The sequence below is a fragment of the Lacerta agilis genome, chromosome 2 (assembly GCF_009819535.1).
Source record: "Lacerta agilis isolate rLacAgi1 chromosome 2, rLacAgi1.pri, whole genome shotgun sequence".
Classification (NCBI taxonomy): Eukaryota; Metazoa; Chordata; class Lepidosauria; order Squamata; family Lacertidae; genus Lacerta; species Lacerta agilis.
This window is the reverse complement of record NC_046313.1, coordinates 66,230,920-66,251,812: the sequence shown is the minus strand read 5'-3', so window position 1 is coordinate 66,251,812 and position 20,893 is coordinate 66,230,920. Positions and strand designations below refer to the sequence as shown.

The following is a 20,893-nucleotide window of genomic DNA, read 5'->3' as shown; positions in this document are numbered from 1 at the left end:
GTGAGCGACGGCCCTGCGCTGGGCCCCCCGAACACCAGCCCGCCCTGATCCCGGCGTGCCCCGCGCCAGAGCCTCCGTTCCAATCCCGGCGTGCCCCGCGCCGGCCAGCCAGCCAGCCCCGCCCCTGATTCGAGTTCCCAGCGTGCCCTGCGCGCGCCCTTATTTATTTACTCCTCCGCTCCCGGCATGCACCGCAGTCGTTGCGCTCTTGTCCTACCGGTAGGTGCCTGTTGTTCGGTTTTGCCCGTAGGGGGCACTGCAGGGGCATCATTTCATAGGCCCCGGTGCACGCAGCACAGAACCTTAAAGCCTCTCCCCACCACCACAAGGCACATCACACCTGATGGGGAAAGTGGAATGACCACCTACCGTGCCTTGGTTGACCTGAGTGAGTGAGTAAGTAGTAAAGTAAGTAGTAAGTAGTAAGTAATACGTAAGTAAGTAAGTAAGTAAGTAAGTAAGTAAGTATAAGTAAGTATATAATAAATAATAAATAATAATAATAAATAATAATAAATAAATATAAATAAATAATAATAAATATAATATAATATATATATATATATATATATATATATATATATATCTTCCAGTAGGACCTTAAAGACCAACTAAGTTTGTTCTTGGTATGAGCTTTCGTGTGCATGCACACTTCTTCAGATACCAACTGAAGAAGTGACTATGGTACACCAACACGGCTACCTACCTGTAATTGGTTGACCTGAGGTACAAGAAGGGCTGCCCTTTTCTTTTCAGGTGTTATGAGTGATATAACTGTACCGAGGAGGTCGCAGCCTGCACTCACAGTGCGGGAGGGAGCTTTCACCAGCTAAAGTTGTAAATCATTTTGAGTGTGATTTACTCAACATGCATGTTCATTTAAGGAATTCTCACTTCATTCTTTTGTAAGTTCCTGAATTCTGGTCACAGGCTCACCCTATTCATACACAAATATGGCCTTAAGACAGGTAAGCAAAAGACAATGGAGAGGCTTTCCCATTTCCTTCCTCCTTGCAGAGAAACATTTGTGGTCAATTTAGGAGTCAAAATGGTTTCAGGATTGCTCTCCTGTACTATTTCAGACACATAGTTTATATACTTACATATGTGTTTGCCTTGTAAATTTATGAACATTTAATTTATATATTTGAGACCTTAAATTCTTATAACACTGCCAAGTTGTAAAATCTTTTAGTTGCCTGCCTTGGATTTTGCTCATCTGATGAGTGTAACTGAACTAATAAAATAATTGGCAACCAACCTAGGCCAGCTTTTTGTCACCCACTGCAAAATGCTCCATTTAAGGACAGTCTGCTTTCCCCAGTACAGTCATACCTCATGTTACAGCCACTGCGGATTACGCCTTTTCGGGTTGCGCTCCGCGCCAAACCTGGAAGTACCGGAACGGGTTACTTCCGGGTTTCAGCACTTTGCGCATGTGCAGAAGCACCAGATTGCGTCACACGTGTGCACAGACGCAGCGGCGTCGTTTACAACTTACAAATAGGGTGTTCCCCAGGCTCCAGTCTAAGTATGAAGGCTTTGCAATTCTTCTTTGGCAATGACTCATAGCCAAGTAAGATTGTCTTCCATGAAAATGGTCTTAACAATGAGTCTGTAAGTGACTGTGGAAGCCAATTCTGTATCCACACATCCTTCCATTGTGATCACAGTGAGGGTTTGCCAAACGTGCCTTTGCCTTCCTTTTAGCTCATTCTTCCTTTTCTCCCTGAGTTCGTGCTTCTTCAAAGTCCACAACACCTTTGGTAAAGGCTGTTCTCCGATGGGAGTGCTTGCAGACCAGTGTTTCCCAATTACCAATGCTTATACTACATTTTTAAAGTATTTGCCTTGAGAACATCTTTCAACCTCTTCTGTTGTCCACAGATACTTCGCTTTCAATTCTTAAGTTTGAAATAGAGTAGTTGCTTTGGAAGATGACAATCATGCATCCGAACATGACCAGTCCAACAAAGTTGATGTTTAAGAATCATTGCTTTGACATTTATCTTTGCTTCTTCCAGTATACTGACATTAGTTCATCTGTCTTCCCAAGTGATGTGTAAAAAATTTTCTGAGACACCGTTGATGGAATCTTTCGAGGAGTTGGAGATGGCGTTTATAAGTTGTCCATGTTTCACAAGCGTAAAGTTGGTAGCATAATGGTTTTGTAAACAAGCATTTTGGTTTCCCTGCGAATGTCCTAGTCCTCAAACACTCGCTGCTTCAATCAGGAAGAAACTGCAATCGCAGAGCTCAGGCGTTGCTGGATTTCAGCATTGATGTTGGCCCTTGTGCAAAGATAACTGTCCAGTTAGGAAAAGTGGTCGACATTTTTCAACACTGCACCATTAAGTTGGATTTGTGGCACTGCATAGGGTTTTTTGTGTGCTTGTGGTGCAGCACTTTGGTTTTTTGGATATTGAGCAATAGGCCAAGCTTTCCATAAGCTGTGAAGATGGTTTGGAGGTCATTCTCTGAGTGTGCACAAACTACATTGTCATCAGCATACTAAAGTTCTGACAGAAGTTATGGTAACCTTACTCTTTGCTTTCATCCTACTCAAGTTTAAAGAGTTTTCATCTGTTCGTTATATGATTTCTATTCCGGTTTCCCTTAGACAATGTGTTGGATCATGGCAATGAAGATAAGAGTTGGGGCGATAACTCATCCCTGTTTAACGCCTGATCCCACTGTGAATGGTTCATTTTGAGAGGCATTGTTAGACACAATTGTTGCAGTAATATTATCATGGAGGAGTCAAAGGATGTTCATAAATTTATATGGGCAGCCGATTTTCAGAAAGACAGTCCACAGGACAGTGCAATTTACAGTGTTGAAGGCCTTAGTTAGGTCAATAAATGGTTGGTTTGTGCTCTGCATTTTCCTTGCCAAGCTGTGAAAATCATATCTACTTTCCCCCTAGAAGGTCGAAAACCATTTTGGGATTCAGGAAGAATATCCTTGGATACAGCTAGGAGATGGTTTGCTAAGATCCTTGCAGGAATTTTTCCAGCCACAGCTAATAAAGAGATGCCTCGATAGTTTCCACAATCCATTCCATCATCTTTGAAAAATAAATAAATGTTTTTTTGCATCCCTAAAGCCTGCTGGGATCTCCTTTCTCCCAGATTTTTTCGATGAGCTTTTGAAGTTGTTGTGTAAGTTCAATTCCGCCCACTTTGAAGACTTCAGCAGGTATCCCATTAGGTCCGCTGGCTTTGTTGTTTTTCATTTGGTTAATAGCTGTACACAACTCACCCAGATTTGGACACACTGCAAATTCATCTCCAATTTGTTTTTGTGGGATTTGTGAGAGGACCTCAGCAGCTACAGGGAAGTTGCCTTCCATTGCCACATCAACGTTTTATTACCATTTTAGACTTACCAGATTTCTCTTATCTAAAATCTTGAAATTTTAAGAGACCACATACCAAGTGCACAGGATCCGGGGATCTGCCTATGTATGGAAGGAGGCAGGTCAAAGGTATCTTTCCCAATCCCCTTCTCTTCCAGGCTATTTCAAGGGTCAAGAGACACTTCTGAATAGGGTAGACTGTGATGTACAGGGTTATAGTGTAAAATTGGGCAGATGCATCTCCTTTGAGCAGAAACTATACTTACAGAAGGTGCCTTCACTAACTCTCTGCTATGTCTCCCTTCCTCCATAATGCCCAACTTAGTCCCTTTCCACCCCACCCCACGTTTGCAGGTTAATCTCTAGACTAGCCAACCCATCAAGTTTACCAATTGCAGATAGGCAAAAGTTGTAATGCAGACACTAAACGGTTAGTCAAATACATTGTAAAGGGAGCAACACAGTGAAATGAGAAAACCCACAGGACCATAAAGGAAATATTTATTAAAATATAATCAAAGAAACTGTCAAACTTCTAACAAAAGCCAGGAGAGAGTTGAAGGGAGAAACATCTGTACAGGAAACATCATTGGAAATGCTTTTACATGCTTTATTGTTTAAGTTTCACAGTTTAGTTATTGGCTACAAAAATATATTTCTGAAACTCTGAGTCCTCTATAAAAAAAAGCTGGTCAGCAACAGCAAACCTGACAAGCAGAATATACCTTAGGACTGAGTGAGCTCCTCCTGCAGATAAGCTTGGCATGACCCAGGGCACTCCTGCCTCAACGTTAGGAACAAATGTTCTTTGGGATTAAGCTCCACATTAATTCTGAAGGAAGTCTATTCTTCCTCCAGCATGCATAAAACTTGGAGCAAGGAGTTTCACATCTATACATGTGAGAAGGGATCACTGAACCAATGTTTAGTGTCAGGAGAGAGACTCCACTTTAGCATTACCCTTTCTTGTGGCAACTGCTAGTCTGAACCAAAATATACCATGATGTGCAACTGAAGCACTTTCATCAGCACCTGGCCCATCCTGCTTTCTGGGGGAAAAACCCTTGATTAGCTAAGGAGTCTCAAACCTGATCTGGATCTTCAAGCGATGCCAATCTGGCAGTTTCAAAGTTGTTTTAATTCCCAAATGTAGGTCTAGGTAATACTGGCTATCTTTGAGGGCTTAAGGCTTATACAATGTTCACCAGCATTCAGAGACTGACACAACCTTATCATTTATGTATTTCTAGTATGCCAATCAGCACGGTTTCTACAAAACAAAAGGCTCAGTGCTAGCCAGCTGGGATCTTCCCAATTTCTCTCCTTATGGAGGTTTTTACCTGATAAGTCTTTAGAGGTATTCATGTGTAAAAAATAATTTTGCTTACTAATATATGGTTGCCACTTTTAATTAAGTGTATCTTACACTACTCCCTGAAACAGGCAAGAGGAACAGACTCTGGGCAATCCCACAACTGGGGACCTTGATCAGAAAATCTTACAAACAGAATTTAGGAATTGCCAGCAGCAAGCTGAGCAAAAGACGTTTCTGATTTTCTCTGCTTGTAATACAATGTGACACTGGGGCAATAAGCATCCTATTCTCCACCGCAGGAATGCTCAACCCATGGGTTGACAGAACTTATCAGTTATAAAGCAACACTGATATTAGTTGGGTTGCAACAGGACAGTGAAATACATCAGTATCTTCTATCCAAGTATGAAATCTAATCAAACTTGGTATCCTGAGAATTTCAGCTTTCATTTTTTAAAGCACATTCCTGCTCTTATGGTTGTAGCCAACAGCTTGACAATGCATAACTAATGTTGAATAAAGTACAAGAAACTAAAAGGCAGAGTAGCAGGGCGCCAGAGCCCTGCAATCCCCTGCTCTTCCTCGATGGCTATTTCCTACCGTCTTTCTCACTAATCCCAATCTCCATGTGCCCTTCTCACTCTACAATTCCCTGCCGTCTCTGTAAAAATACCCTAAACATGATGGTCTATTGGAGGCAGAAATATGCACATTTATATTATTATGAATCAGAATTTTGAGTGCTGTGTAATGGGGAGGTTGGCAGAGAATACACACAGCCCTGAACTGCCCTCTGGAGTAGCACCTAATGTTATGGCTATCTGAGGCACATCAGCAATGTGTGAATGTTTTTTAGATTGGGATTTTCTCCTCAACAGATTGTGAAATGTAATACATGCAGCCCACCTCACAGCTGGCTAGTTTGCCCACTACAGAGAGCAGAGTTTTTCAAGGGCTGGTGCAGACACAATTCTGGCCCTTGGCTCAGGCCAACAGATCAACAGCAAACAATAAGATCACATCTCCATCTCCTCTCACAGGTACATTCCTTTAGCTCTCTTTGCCCTTGTTTAGAGTTAGGTCTGAACATTGTTAATCTTGATTAACACAGATGTGAACCAAGAATTTGGAACTGAAGACAGGGGAAGGGTGTGGGCACAGGAAATTTACACATGAGGAGAAAGGATGGGGTGAGGAAGTGTCTTGTCACACAGCCTACTCCCATTTTCTTTAACCCAAGTTAAAGGCCAGCATTGTGTTATATTTGCTACAACCCAAATGGCAATGCATTCCAGTTTTCAGGTTGGTTAGAGCAGATTAGTATGCAGATCAAATAAAAAGCTGAAACTGTTATTTTCGCCCCAAGTTAAATCTCTTCAGAGGTGAAGGCTTCACTCAAAGGTTCCCCACATTTACTGCCACACACTTAGCACTAACATCTGTTAGCATGCCCCCCCATGCACAGACTGCTAAAAACCCTGAGCGACCCAAGAGGTATGTGAATTTTAAACATGAAGTCATAATAATCCAAGAGATTATAAAGCTATTGTGCCTCCCCCACTACCACAGCCTACATTACACCAAACACTTCCAACTCACATTCTAACAAAGCACACACTACAAGGGCACCATATACCATCTCACAATACAAAAGTAAGATTTTTCTTTCTCAGCACTTCACTTTAAGGGATTCTCTGTACACCTGTCAGTTAGCACTTGGCATTGAAGAAATCCAATATTTGCAGACAGTCTTGGAAAATTGGGGTGCTTGGGGACATGCTAGCCCATTATCAATGTTCAGTTGTAAGAAAGATCTAAGATGAGGTTTCTATTCCACCCAGTTCCCAGGTTGCCTGGCTGGCAATTTTTGTTTGAAACAAACAAGGAAAGTTGAATTCTGATTACAACAAAAAATTCCCATTCTTCACCCCCAATTGTTTTCTGAGCTTAATACTTAGGCGGTCTGATTAGAAGCCAAACGTTTCCTTGTTTAAGTGTTCTGTAAAGTCCAAGCAACATGACAAGGCTATCCCAACAATAATAATACTTTGTTTCATTACGAACTATATGCTGTGTGGACAGTGCCAGGGAATAGAATTTATTCACCTCATAAGAGACAATGTACAACACTAGTTCTGCCTTTAAATCTGGTTTAAATGCCTCTGTTGTTTTTTTAAGAAAGGCAACTGCCATAGTTTACCACAGACCAATTATTTCCCCCCAAGAAGAATCTGTGTGGCCATCTGTAGGTTTTGAGAATGAATTCGTTGGTTTTTTTTGCAAGACAAGGACTCAATTCAGAGAAAGGGGTTGAAGTAAAGAACTTGAAAATTCAGCACACACACACCTGGGACATTTCATACTAAACAAAAATAAGAGGGAACAATCCTGGCTTGGCCTTTGATGCGTGTTAAGAGACAGGTCAAAGAGACTTAGGTCCCAAGTTAAGTTCTAGGATTTCAGCATAATCATCTTATTGTAGCAAAGTTGCACTCATAGTGTGCAAAGAGTAGGCATTTATGTAACCTGACACCTTGAGTTCTGAAACGCCTTCTGCCTCCCTATATGGAGCTGACTCCTCATTCCCTGAGCTGGGCCCAAATCTCAGTTGAATCTTCCTTCCTGTAACTTCACAAACATCTTGGCTGTCTCTGCACGTTTTGAAACACAAATAAGAACCCAGGCAGAATTTCCAAATCACTCTGGTTCATATAATTACTTACCCCCAGCATCCTAGGAGCAAATCACCCACCAAGCAATCAGTTAACAGCATACAGGCAGGCCAAAGCAGTAAATGCCCACAACTGAGCCAGGGCTCCCCTTCCTACCAAGCAAACCTACATGTGCACCTTCCCTCCCCATTACAGTGTACTTTGCCCCTTGTACCTGAAACTCTGCTGACCTTCAACCTAAGAAACCACCTTAAATTCACACCAGTCTTGTTCTGGAATCACTGGAATTCTCAGTATTCTAGTCAGGTACTGTTTTCCCGTATATCACACAGCGGAGGCAGGGGCAAGGAAACCTGCATGTTAAAACTAAACATTACCAAGAGGGTGAAAAGTCACTGCTTCATTGCCCCAGATAAGGAAAAAGATTCACCAAAAGATTTAAACTAAATCTGATATAAAATATCTGTTTAAAGGCAAGAGCTAGAATTTGCCAACAATGAAATGCATTCTCCTGTCCGGTGCGAACAGGAAACAGTCCACAGGGATCACAATATGTCCTAAAAAAAGGAGGCCTTCCCTGCTTTCTCATGGGGGAATAAAGAGAACAACAGAGATGCTACTGGTCAGTGGAAATTTCTCTGTCTGGCTCCAATTTGCTTGACTCTCCTGGAGAAGGGGTATGGGGTGCAGAGTGAGACACAGAGGGAATACCGTGAGGTACAATCCCCTCTACTGGGGGCTCTGGGAGCCCTGTGGCTGCTACTCCCACTACTCCTGGAGGAAACCTGCCACAAAAAAGAAAGCACAGGGTGATTACAATCCAGGGAGTGTTTCCTTGAAGGTTTCACTGACATTATATAAAAGGCATTCAGAAATTAAGCAATTAAGTGAAGGTTAGTGGGAAATGGCATTAAATTCTGTTACAGCTTTAACTTGGCATTTATCAGGCCACAATCCTCTGGCCACTATTCTCCGAAGCAGGTTTGTCTTAACTGCTGCAGGGGTAGAGCTACATATTAAAATCATTACAAGTGTGCCTAGCCAGTAACCCACCTGAAGAAAGGTTCTGAAGCCCTCTGGCTAACTTAGGTTGGTGCTCTTTGTTCAAGAGCTACAATCTACAAAGCAATGCAGCTTTATTTCAAATGGGTTTGCTGCCAGGAAGAAGGTGCACAGGGAGGATGGGTCAGTCTCACAAAGCTAGATAAATTTTCTGAATGCAATCCTTTTGAGACCTGATACATAAGCAACCTGTGCAGAAAGCTACTGGTAAGAATGCATGCACATCTCACCTGTAAGCTGCAGCTCCATTAAGCTCTGGGTGCACAGCCGCAGGGTCAATACTGGACCACTGAGCTGCTAAAAGCAAGTACTCCTTATTAACACAGTTCCTCAAATGATCAGGTATGACACCTAAAACAAAGTCAAAAAATACAGAGGTGTATTAGATGCTAATGCCAAAGTTTATTTACACCCTAAAGTCACAGGGGAAAGATACCCTAACTGCTTCTCTACTTTGTATATAGGATGCAAGATAGATCCACAAATATATATATATGTGAAAATAAGAATGGTGTAGTACAAGAAACAGATTCTTCCAGTGTTCATGAGAAACGATTCCCTCAACTGCAGTTTCTAGGTGCACCGATGTCATTAGACACGACAGCTGTCAAGAAAATCCCCCAAGGCATCACTCCATGTTGAAGCAGCACCAAACATCTCCCAAACACCAGGGTAGGAAAACAGTCTAAGTGGTAAAAAGCTAAAACTAATCCAGTGACTTAATTTTCACCTCCACCAATTAGGCAAGGAGCTCCATCACAACAGTTGTATAGACCTATTCCAGTGAAACAATCTAAGAAGCAAAAGCAGAGCTACCTGTGATGGCTCTTCGGATCTCCTTAGCTGCATCCTCTCTAGATTCAATGGAGGCCTGTTCACTATACCAGGCTGTGTGAGGAGTACAGATCACGTTGGGAGCATCTTTGAGGGGTCCATTCGCAAAGCTGTGATGTAGAGAAAGGGGCATGTTTTCTATTATGATCTCTGGCAGCCCTAACACTTGGAGAAGGAGAGGTGAAAAGCAGTATAGGCTGGCAGCTGGCAATAGTGGAGTTGTTACCTGAAGGGTTCTGACTCATGAACATCCAATGCTGCCCCTCTGATTCTCCCTTCCTTCAGGGCTTGAGCCAGGGCTCTCTCTTCAACCAGTCCTCCACGAGCTGTATTCACCAGAAAGCAGCCTTGGCGCATCTGCAGAGGGAAAAATAGGCTGCTATTGAGCTTGACTAACCTACTACTGAGTTCAAATTACATTATTGTTAGTAAAATTTAAATGGAGCACAGTTTAAAGGGAGTATTGGACAATCAGGACAGAATAGATTTGAAGTATTTCCCTCACATACATTCTGAAATACTCAATTTTCCTACTCAAAAACACACTTGGGGCTCAGCACAACATCACAAAAATATTAGCATATTCAAAAGGTGCTCTGGGAGCAGGGAAAAGAGAAAAGGAGGGGAATCTAACAACAGAAACTTGGAGGTGGGGGGACGGATATTGAAAATAGTGGCTGAGAGGTTCATAATCTAGCCATTCCCTGCACTCTCTCCTCCCTCCCCCAACCAGTCCTTCATCACCACCAGAACAACTGCTTTCAGGTTCTGTTAGGATCCCTCTCAAGGTTTTTTTAAAGTAGTAGTTGAAGAGAACAGCCAACATTTGGATCATGGGGTGGCAACAATTGGGAAGACCATAACTGCAAACCCATATAAAGAAGTACAAAAAAATTAGACCTCAAATGAAACAAGCATTGAGTCACTATAGTATAAAACCACACTCGCTCTAAAAAGAACATTGAGTGGGCAAACCGGGAAGAACATGACATTAAAAGAATCTATAGTTGTTTGAAACAGCTCGGTGCTGTCACTGTTCTTTCTTACTCAGCACTGCCAGTTTGCAGAGTTTATTATATATAGTCTGAAGCCAAACATTGGTTACAGGCAGTTTCTAATCACAGAATCAATCTATTCACAACAAAAGAAGCCATGCTCAGCAGAACACAAGCACCAGATCCACACATTTCTAGCTTTCATGAAACCACCCCTACAGCAGCAACTTATGCTCCCAGCACAATGCAATGTTGCACCTGTTTTAATGGCAAAGTCATTGATGAGGTGATGATTATGTTTCGTTGAGGCTGCAGTGCACGTGATGCAGTCACTGTGCATGAGCAGATCTTGCAGGGTGCTCATCCGCTGTAACCCCAGGGAACGCTCCACTCCATGAGGCAGATATGGATCATAGAAAATCACATTGAAGCCAAAGGGGTTTTGCTCGCAGAGCAACTGCTTGCCCAACTCGACCTTGAAAAAAAGGAACACGTATTCAACCTGAATAACACCACAAACACATTCTTCTTCCCAGAGATAAGTCACTGGGAGGAGACTTGGAATGACCTAAGAAACACTATACTCTTTTTTTTAGGGATAGGGAGATGTGGAGGGAAGACTGATGGTGGGTGCTGAGGTCTTCTGCATATTCTCTCCAAGGAAACAGACCCCACATATGTGCAACAGCTGTGATCAATGGCCTAGCTGAGGTTCTTTGCAAGCGCTGCTGAGATTCCAAATAAGACCTGCAGAAAGCAACTGATGTTGGGAGTTATAGGCCAAAACACCTGGACAGCCCCAAATTGGGGAGGGCTGCTCTACCAGATGAACCACTGGCCTAACAAAATATAAGGCAGATACTAATACCACCCCAAATCTACCAGTGGAAACCTCCCATTCGCACTAGGAGCAACAAAGTTGAACTACACACCAACAAGGCAGAGAGGGTGAATGAGCAGGAGCGTCATTCAACATGTGACACCCATTTCTGCAAACTTCCAATTTAACGATATGCCTCTCCACATCTAGTAAATTTTCCATACAGGTAACTCCCCCATTTACATAGGGATTATGTTCCAGACTTCCATGCACGTCAGTGAAACACGTATAAATGGGGAGCACCCTGGAGAGTCCATAGGGCTTGCGAGGAGACCCACCCAGAGCCCGAAGAGGACATATGTAAAGAAGCAGCAAAGGATGTTTTGGGCTTAGACATTCCCTCATCACCTCACCTCCCGTCTTTTGCCTCTCCAATCCTGGTTTGCAGTAGAAGCACAAACCATAGCAACGGTTTGCCTCAAGCTATGAAAAGAGGGAGAGAGCTGCCACACTACAAGGCTCCTTCACTACAGGAAAGGCACTGTGAGCAACATCATGGGAGGGGTGACTCTAGGACTAAGGTGAAACTGTAAAGCTCCCTTGTTGTTTTTGCTATTAGATGCTTGATGTTTTATGTAATATTGATATATTAATATTACTGAAATGTTTTTTTAGTTGTTACTGTTATTATTTATTAAATTTGTATACTGCCCTTCATCCAGATCACAGGGTGGTTGACAGGGTGTTGACAACATTAAAAAATTATTTATTTATTTTATAACCCCACCCATCTGGGCGGCTTATGACATATCTAAAAACATAATAAAAACATCAAAGCATTAAAAACCTCCCAATACAGGGCTGCCTTCAGATTTTTTCTAAAAGTTACGTAATTCTTTATCTCCTTGACATCTGAAGGGAGGGCGTTCCGCAGGGAGGGTGCCACCCACCGAGAATAATACAAAATGAGAACACAAAATACATAATAATGCCACTCCTCCCACAAAAACATTAAAGGCCATAAGACCTAGTTACAGAGAAACATTTTCACCTGGCGCCTGAAGATATGTAATGAAGTCACCAGGCAAGCCTCCCTGAGGAGAGAATTCCACAACGGAGGAGCCACTGCAAAAAAGGTCCATTCTTGTGTTGCCACCCTCTCATGGAGGAGGCACACAAAGATGATGATGATTAGATTATAATATTTGCTACCGTACTGTTTTGCTATGTTATTATGATATTGTTTTCGCACTCTTTGCTTTTGAAATGCATTCCTGTTTTCATTGTTGCAAGCCACTTACTTTTTTTGTGGAAAGGCAGTATACAAATAAAATGAATAAATGAATGAATGTCTGATCATATAACTCTGAACAGTTTGGTCTAAACCAGGGGTCAGCAAACTTTTTCAGCAGTGGGGCCGGTCCACTGTCCCTCAGATCTTGGGGGGGCCGGACTATATTTGGGGGGGGGGAAATATGAACAAATTCCTATGCCCCACAAAATAACCAGAGATGCATTTTAAATAAAAGCACACATTCTACTTATATAAAAACACCTGATTCCCAGACCGTCCGCGGGCCGGATTTAGAAGGCGATTGGGCCGCATCCGGCCCCCGGGCCTTAGTTTGGGGACCCCTGGTCTAAACTATGTCTGTATCTCTAGGAGCAGCCAATTTCTTACCAAGGCCAATGATGCCCAAGGTCTCACCACGGATACGCACAGCACCTCCAGCCACCTCTCTGATTTGCTCCATACTTGAGGCTCTGTTTCCTTCTCGCATGGCCTGGTGGAGCCAAGTAACCCGACGGTAAAGGTTTAGAATGTGGCAAAGGGTAGAATCAGCTGTCTCTTCCACAGAAGAAGAAGGACGTTGCACACTGCAATGGCCTAAGGAAATAGGAAGAAGAGGCTAGTACAATTCCCAAACAATCTCAATACAGATGAAGAAAAGAAGAGATTCCCCAACACTCCAGAGCTACAAACAAGGCAATATATTTGATACTGACACTAGCACATTGTCCAACATTTTAATGTACGGCAAAATCCTGTTCCACTATCAACACCATGATAATTTGGGGGACAGGAAAACTCTCTGTCACAATCAGGCAGTTGGATGAAGGAGAGAAGAAGCTGCACTGCACCAAATCAGGTAAGTAGGCTATTTAGTCCTGTTTTAATCTGATATTAGCTGTCCAACCTTCTGAAGCAGAGGTTCTCCCCAGCCCTGCTACCTAAAAGATTTTAACGGTATATATCAGTGACTAAACCTGAGAGAACCTTCTATTCACAACACATGTCACTTACTATTTAGCTATGATCTATCCACAAGGGACTCGATTATATATCATATTTTTCCGTGTATAAGACTAGGTTTTTTTCCTTTAAAATAATGTCAAAATTGGGGGGCATCTTATACACGGATACATCTTCCCGATTTTCTTAAATCAGAGTCCCCCAAAATAGGGGGCATCTTACAGACTGAAAAATATGGAAATTCTTTTCTTGAAAATACTTGTGGAAATCATAGCTCAGGGGACGCTATAGTCTAAAGCGCAACAATATTCAGTTTGGCATTAAATTTCAACACTTCAAGAAGACTATACAGGACAGACCACCACCAAAACTCAAGAGAATTTAGGTTATTCAGTATGACAAGAGTTTAAGGCTAGGACTGCAGAATCTATAGGAACTCCATTAGATGGCTCTCACACAGGTGTTGAGATCAGTAGCAGAACACTTGCTGCTTTTAAGCTAGACGTATACCTAGAGTTTAATTTGCAAACTATGCTATACTTTTGTATTGTTTGCTTAATTAGTAATTAGATGTCATGGACTTTAAAGACGCTTGAACTCAGGACGAAAGGGAGAAACGTGCTAAGAGGAAGGCACATTTGCCAAACTCTCACCATGATCAACTCCCATCCAGAAACCCATGTCCTCACTGTGGAAGGACATGTGGATCCAGAATTGGCCTCCACAGTCACTTACGGACTCACTGTTAAGACCGTGTTCGTGGAAGACAATCTTACTTTGCTACTAGTGATTGCCAAAGAAGAAGAAGTCTTATTCAAATGATTTACATCTTGAACCAAAGCATCCTTGTGTGAAAAAGGCCCACTTAAATCAGTAAGTTACCTCCACATAATCGGCTTAGGACCAGAAAGTTAGAAAAATTACAGCCTTAGCCAACGTAGCAACCAGAACATTAGCAGTCTGCACAAAAAACTGTTGCTCAAAGCAACACAAGTACTATGTTGTTAGCGGCTATGTCCTCATAGGTCTGCCACTACATGCAACAAGTAGCTATTTAACAGCTTACATTTTATAAAATTCCTAAAATAGTTCTAATCCATAGTAGCCTAACTAATAGGGGTTCTTATGATAGCCAATGTGTTGAAATAAACAGTGGCGTGCTTTGCAAATTTCTCTCCTCTCTACAATAGTGAGCATTCCATCGCTTCTTAGGAGTTTATGTTTTTGGCTAGCCCCCAATTTAGACCCAGTAAACTGAACACAAAGAGGCAGTGCACATGTTTCACTCTATGTATTCATTTATTTTTTTAGAAAATATTGCACTGGGATCACCATACCTAATTCTGCAGCTGACTTGATATCCACATTGTCATAGCCACTGCCAATTCGCACAATGACCCGGAGAGCTTTGAACTTCTCCAGGTCCTGGCGCGACAAGGTAATGGTGTGGTACATCAGAGCCCCAACAGCTTCATTTAGCACCTATAGGAAGACAGAACAACAGAATAATGCTTGCTCCACAGCATTAGAACTAGTCAGATCAGGATTCTGCAAACCCACTTACTTGACTGCCAGCATCAATGCCCCTCCCTGCCCCATGGTGAGCAGCCCTGCCCCACCCCACACACCCAGCATAAGGATCCCTTTCCCTAAGTTCTGCAAAGCAGTGGTTTACTACCACAGGGCTTTTGCAGAAGGCACAAGCAGCATCTCAGTGCTTTTACAGAAGAAGAGAAACCACTCACTTTCCCTCAATTTGTCTTGAGTTCTCAGTGAACTCAAAGGAGTTGTTACTCTCCCTCCCCCATGGCCTTCTGCAGTAGACAGAAACAGCAAACCATAGAGTGTGCCTTCTGCACAAGCTCAGTGTGAAGTCAAAGAAAATGCATCACCCTCCCACAAATTCTCTGCTGAATTCATTGCAAATTCATTGGGCTTCTGCAGGATTTTGTAGGAGGGGGTTGGAAGCAACTATAAATAGCAGCTAGTTATTAAAGCAATAACAAAATGAAAGATATTATTGTTTTAGTGTGCTTACCTTTTCATGGATTTCCTGAGTTGACTGTGCATCACAGAAAGCCACTGTGGCAACATCCTTCAGAATGGGCATCTCTACAGTGCAATCTCTGCCATCCAGGAGGGCAACCAGTGGACGGGCTTGCATTGGGCCATTACCAATAGGAGGCCTTATACCTACAGGGTAAAAGCATCTTAATGAGCTGCAAATGTGAGCATGACAAGATTTTTATGTTGGTCCTAAGCAAACATCACCAAGAATTCATAGTGAAAACAAATGTAAGGGTTGAGGGGAATCAGAGAAGTGTCATAGCTCAGTGCTAAAGCACATGCTTTGCATGCAGAAGGTCACAGACTCAATCCCAAATATTTCCAGAACTGAAAAACACACCTGTCTAAAACTCTAGAGAGCTGCTGCGAACCACTGTAGACATTATATAGCTAGTATGCCAGTGATCTGATCTGACACAGGCAGCTTTCTGTGTTGCTTTTAGTAGTATGTTTTTCTTACATGCAAAGGCTTCCATGAATCACTTGTGTCATACCAGCATGCAAACATTGCCTGAATTAATGATGCATGCAACAGGGCCCAGAGATACTTGCAAAGTATGTAACCAGTTCTGAAGTTTGGCTATTCAAAGACCTTTTATAAAGTCAATTATCATATAACAGATACTGATAACTCGTTCACAAAAGTATGCAATTTGGGAGTTATCTGTAGAAAAAATAAAATTAGAAGAGCTCTATTTTTCACAAGTTACTTTGAAGGAAATAGGTCTAAAAGCAATCTGGGAGGAGTTTGGAGAAAAGCCAAACAGCTATTCTTGAACATAAGCAGTGTCTCTAGGTAACCTATACAAAGTGATGACAACCCATAAAAATGACTCTTAGTACTTTGTGTTCATTTCAGGAAGCATGCAGTTGTTTGAAACATGCAAACTTAAAACCATGGTTTCAAAGTTTAGTCTGAAACAAACCATAGTTAACCACAGACAGTTAGGATGGCACAAGCTGTGGCTAAGCTTCCAGACTCTCAGTACAGAGATAGAAAAGTAAATCTGCTTGTTCTGGTGAACAGAGGAAGCCTCAGGCTCATCTTGCTATCCACGGGGACAATGATAATCAAGCCTCACAAAGGAGTAAATTCAATAATCTTAGAGAGACATTGCCAAACACAATGCACAGAATCGTGCTGCAATACAAAACAAACGACAGTTTATCTAACGGAGATCAAACTTCAACCATGCATGCAACTAGTTGAAGGGAAGGGACCTAACAATATGTTTTGAGGGTGAATCCAAAAACCTTTTGAAAAACTGGACCCACCCTCCCTAGTTAAGACATTGCGTGTATATGTGTGTGTCCAGAGTATGGAGACAGTACAATTGATGACTGAGTCTAGTCAGTAAAAATCTAAGATAATGATGGAGTGAATGAAGAGCTAAACACTCTGCTTTGATAAATCAAAATATAATCTGGAAAGGAGGAACAAATGAGACATTTGCACTTGCATCAGCATCTTCCCGTGTCTCTTTAGGATGCTACACAGACACAGGATTATTTGTGCAATAGTGTTAGGCCACAGGGCATTATACACATAGTGTCACCTAAGAATGGTCCAGCTAACACATTAAAGCATCCTGATAAGAAACCATTGTCAGGCAATTAAAGGAATTAGTCACAAGATGAGGCAACCACTGCATAAGAATTAAGAAAGCATAATGTCAAATAACAGCTGAGCCAGCAACACAACCCGTTTATTCACAATACTCTGTACTTTTAAGTAACCACACATCTGCTGCTGAACAATTACTGTAAGTTCCTTACTCTACTCTACTCTACTTTACTTTACTTTAGAACTTTACTTTAGAACTCTAGAACAATCTTGCAGATGGCCTCCTGACCCAGGAAAAGAACACTACCTTCCAGCCTCACTACGTAGGTCAGACTGTGTTACTTCAGCAAGCAGACAAGCTGAAAATTTATATGGAAGTCTGGAGAAGTGGGCAGTGGCTCCAGGGACCACATCAACAATACTCCAATTAAGAAAAAAAAAGGGCAATGACACAGTCTTAAAAGGGGACTGTGAAGAATGGACTGATTCCAGACTTAGTCTAACTTAAGTCCCATTGAATAAATGAGACTTCACTTCAACTAACCTAATCCAGATCCAATACAATGTTCTGTACTTTTCAGTTAAACTAGCCCCCCCCCCAATTTCCTACATATGCGAGAAGACTCAGGAAGCACCTGTCAGAAGCATCAACAGTTTACTTGGGAGAGGTTTACTTGGACTCTCCCATCAGGCACAACCCAGCTGCCAGAGCTTCTAATGACCCACCACCACAGCACAGCTTTTGCCAGATTCTGCCAAGATAAAAGCTGTCAAATCTCTTCTGCTCCACTTTGAAACATTAGACAGCTGTTTCCACACCCTGCTTTTATGAAATTACTTTGCCTGAAAATTCAAGATACACTTTGTCACCTTATAGTTCCATTTCTCCCACAAATTTGAATCCACTTTACTCCTAGTCTAGCACACCATGGGAGTAAAACTGCTGTTAGTAGTAGTAGTAGTATCACCACCTTTTCCACAGACAGGAACTCAAAGTGGCTTATGTAAATTAACACAGATAAACTATAAAATGCTAAAAACATATAGTGGGCAATTGTTAAAAAGCAATTAAGTTCTAATAGGATTAAAACATTATAAGAAACAAATATATTAAAACGCAGATAATAAAAACAGCAGTATTAAGAGCCCTTTCAGTTTCTGGTCACGAACTTGTTAAGAGTTTATGACCAGAAAAGGAAAGCCCCAGTTCCCTTGGCCTGGCTCTTTCTCCCATCTACAGTACAGGGGTGATACTGCTGGGCTACCTGATCAGAATACCGTTAAGGTTTCTTGAGATGGGAGCATGTGAAGCCACCTGAACCGCTCTGTAAGACCGGAAACGAGGTTTGCCTGCCTTGCTCACAGCTCCTTAAAGGGCAGAGAGGCATTTGCACTTGGGCTAATCCTGCTCGTGTACACCTTCAGTATCTGGACGGATCTGGCAAGGCTAGCAGGATCTAAGCTTTGAGTGGGGAAAGGGCCACGTCCAAGACCCCATTAACAGAAAGGGGCGTGGGGCGGGCGAATAAACCCTTCGCCAGAAGTCGCCTGTCACTGCGGCGGAAGGGCGACGAGATCTTCCGCCGCTTCGCAAAAAGGCAGGCGCTCGCCCCGGGGCCAGGCCCCTTCCCCTTCCCCTTCGCCGCCGCCCAGCGAACCCCTCCCTCCGCCCAGGGCGTTACCTTCGCAAATGCGGTCGAGCCTTTGGCGCTTCACTTTGTGCCTGTCCATGGGACACACCGAGGCGGGCCCGCGCGACTCTGACCCCGGGAGAGGCGGGCGCTAGGGAGGCGCAAGCTCGGGGACCGGAGGCGGCGGCGGCGGCCTCGCCCCCGCCCAAGGACTCGCAGAGGCGGCGGCAGCGAGCAGCCCGCCTACAGCCGGAGGAGAAAAGGGCGGGGAGGAAAAGCCAGGCCAGCTCAGCGGATGCGCTCCGGGCGCCGTCCTCCTGCCTCTCGCCTGCAGCGGCCCTCCCCGCACTGCACGTAGCTCGCCACCGGCCTCCAAAAGGGAAGCGGAAGGTCTCGGCTGGGTCCGCGGAGGGCAAGATCCCCGTCGAAGCCGGAGCACAACGGGCTGCGCAGCCATAGAGTAGCGCGCCCAGAGCGGCCCCCGGAAACCACACATCACTTCCGGTCCTCTGGGCTCTCCAGCGGCGCCGTCCACAGTCCTGTCGAGCCAGGCGCAAGGCTAGAGCAGTAGAGATTCAGGAGCGGCGAGGCACAAAAATTTAAAAGTAAAAGCCAGGCGTGGCTAAATGTTCTGGTCGCGGCAGTGATACAAGGATGGGTTTCCCTCACCCTCTAGCTTCTTGAGGTACCTTGTGCAAAGCAGAAATTCCAGAGGTGCGCCAGTGAGAAAAGCTCCCGCTGTAAAGAACCACCACAGCTATAGCAGTTTATTATTAGGTGTGTTCACTTCCCGCCTTTCTTCAAGCTATATGTAGCATGATAACATTAGCGAGGACACCAGGAATTCAAACAAAAACAATCCTAGCACAATAAAGCTATGGCTGTGGGCATTTGTTGAATTTCTGCTTATGTAGCCTTTTAAAGGCACAGGTTTCCCATCCTGAAGCTCAGCTCCATATATTCTAATAGAATCTTTTTAGTCCCAATTAAGCCTCCAAAGGGGTGCCATTGAGGTTCCCAGCCTGTGTGTGTGTGTTTGCACACACACGTGCAGGGGGGGCACCAAATTGGGTCTTTGACCCAGGTGAAATAAAGCCTAGTTCTGCCCCTGTCCAAAAGCTGTTTTTAAAAATTATTACTCTCTTTTGCAGTGTCTCAAAATAACTTACATAATAAGTGTATGTGTGTGTAAAACCTTTCCTTCATTATAAAACATGAATCCAGTCTCAGCTGTTCAATAGTTCCTTTTTCTCTATACACTTCCCCTTTGGGGGGTGTTTTCCAGTTACTCACATATGGTCTGCTTTTCCGACAGGCAAAACATACAATCTTTACAGTGTATGAAATTTAGATTCTGCTAGGATAGCATTACTTGAATTGAGACAAGTCCAAGATACAGACTGTCTCGCCAGAGTGGTGTATGCTCTAGTTATCTCCCACTTGGATTACTGCAAAGCGCTCTATGTCGGGCTACCTTTGAAGGTGACCTGGAAACTACAATTAATCCAGAATGCAGCAGCTAGACGGGTAACTGGGAGTGGCTGCCGAGACCATATTACACTGGTCCTGAAAGACCTACATTGGCTCCCAGTACACTTCCAAGCACAACCCAAAGTGTTGCTGCTGACCTTTAAAGCCCTAAACGGCCTCGGCCCAGTATACCTGAAGGAGCGTCTCCACCCCCATCGATCTGCCCAGACACCAAGGTCCAGTGCCAAGGGCCTTCTGGCAGTGAGCAGTGAGGTTACAGGGAAACAGGCAGAGGGCCTTCTCGGTAGTGGCCTGTGGAATGCCCTCCCATCAGATGTCAAGGAAATAAACAACTATCTTACTTTTAGAAGACATCTGAAGGCAGCCCTGTTTAGGGAAGTTTTTAATGTTTGAAGTTTTATTCTGTTTTTAGTGTTCTGTTGGGAACTGCCCAGAGTGGCTAGGGAAAGCCAGCCAGATGGGTGGGCGGGGTATAAGTAAAATTTTATATTATTATTATTATTAATCTTCATAAAGAAACAAAATTAAAATGAAGTCCTGACTTATGGATTTGCTGATATGGGGAAGGAGGACAGCAGCAAAAGCCTCAAGTTCTATACTTACCATCAGAAAGGAAGTAGGTACTACCAATGGGGGGTGGGGGGAATGAGTATTACAAAGCACTGCAACAAAATTTAATTTCCAACTCTGCTTGTTTCGTCCAACATTTTTACAGAGATTCCTATTTTTCCCACCAAGCTTGTGGAATAATTTGAAGGGAATGAGGTCATAGAAGAACTCCCCCCCCCCCCAAATAGTTTTACGCTACTAGAGACTAATGTTATTATCTC

At 43.3% G+C, this 20,893-nt stretch overlaps 1 protein-coding gene across 1 annotated transcript; it reads right to left on the bottom strand.

The window, feature by feature from the left end:
- Positions 1 to 3,842: 3,842 nt before the first annotated feature.
- On the bottom strand, positions 3,843 to 18,723 carry LOC117041579 (C-terminal-binding protein 2-like). Its single transcript, XM_033140522.1, is given in 10 exon segments — positions 3,843 to 8,130; positions 8,638 to 8,758; positions 9,224 to 9,351; positions 9,468 to 9,601; positions 10,499 to 10,675; positions 10,677 to 10,711; positions 12,738 to 12,944; positions 14,648 to 14,792; positions 15,349 to 15,503; positions 18,624 to 18,723. Coding segments are annotated over 10 exon segments (1,320 nt in total). The 5' UTR covers positions 18,673 to 18,723; the 3' UTR covers positions 3,843 to 7,961.
- Positions 18,724 to 20,893: the final 2,170 nt, after the last annotated feature.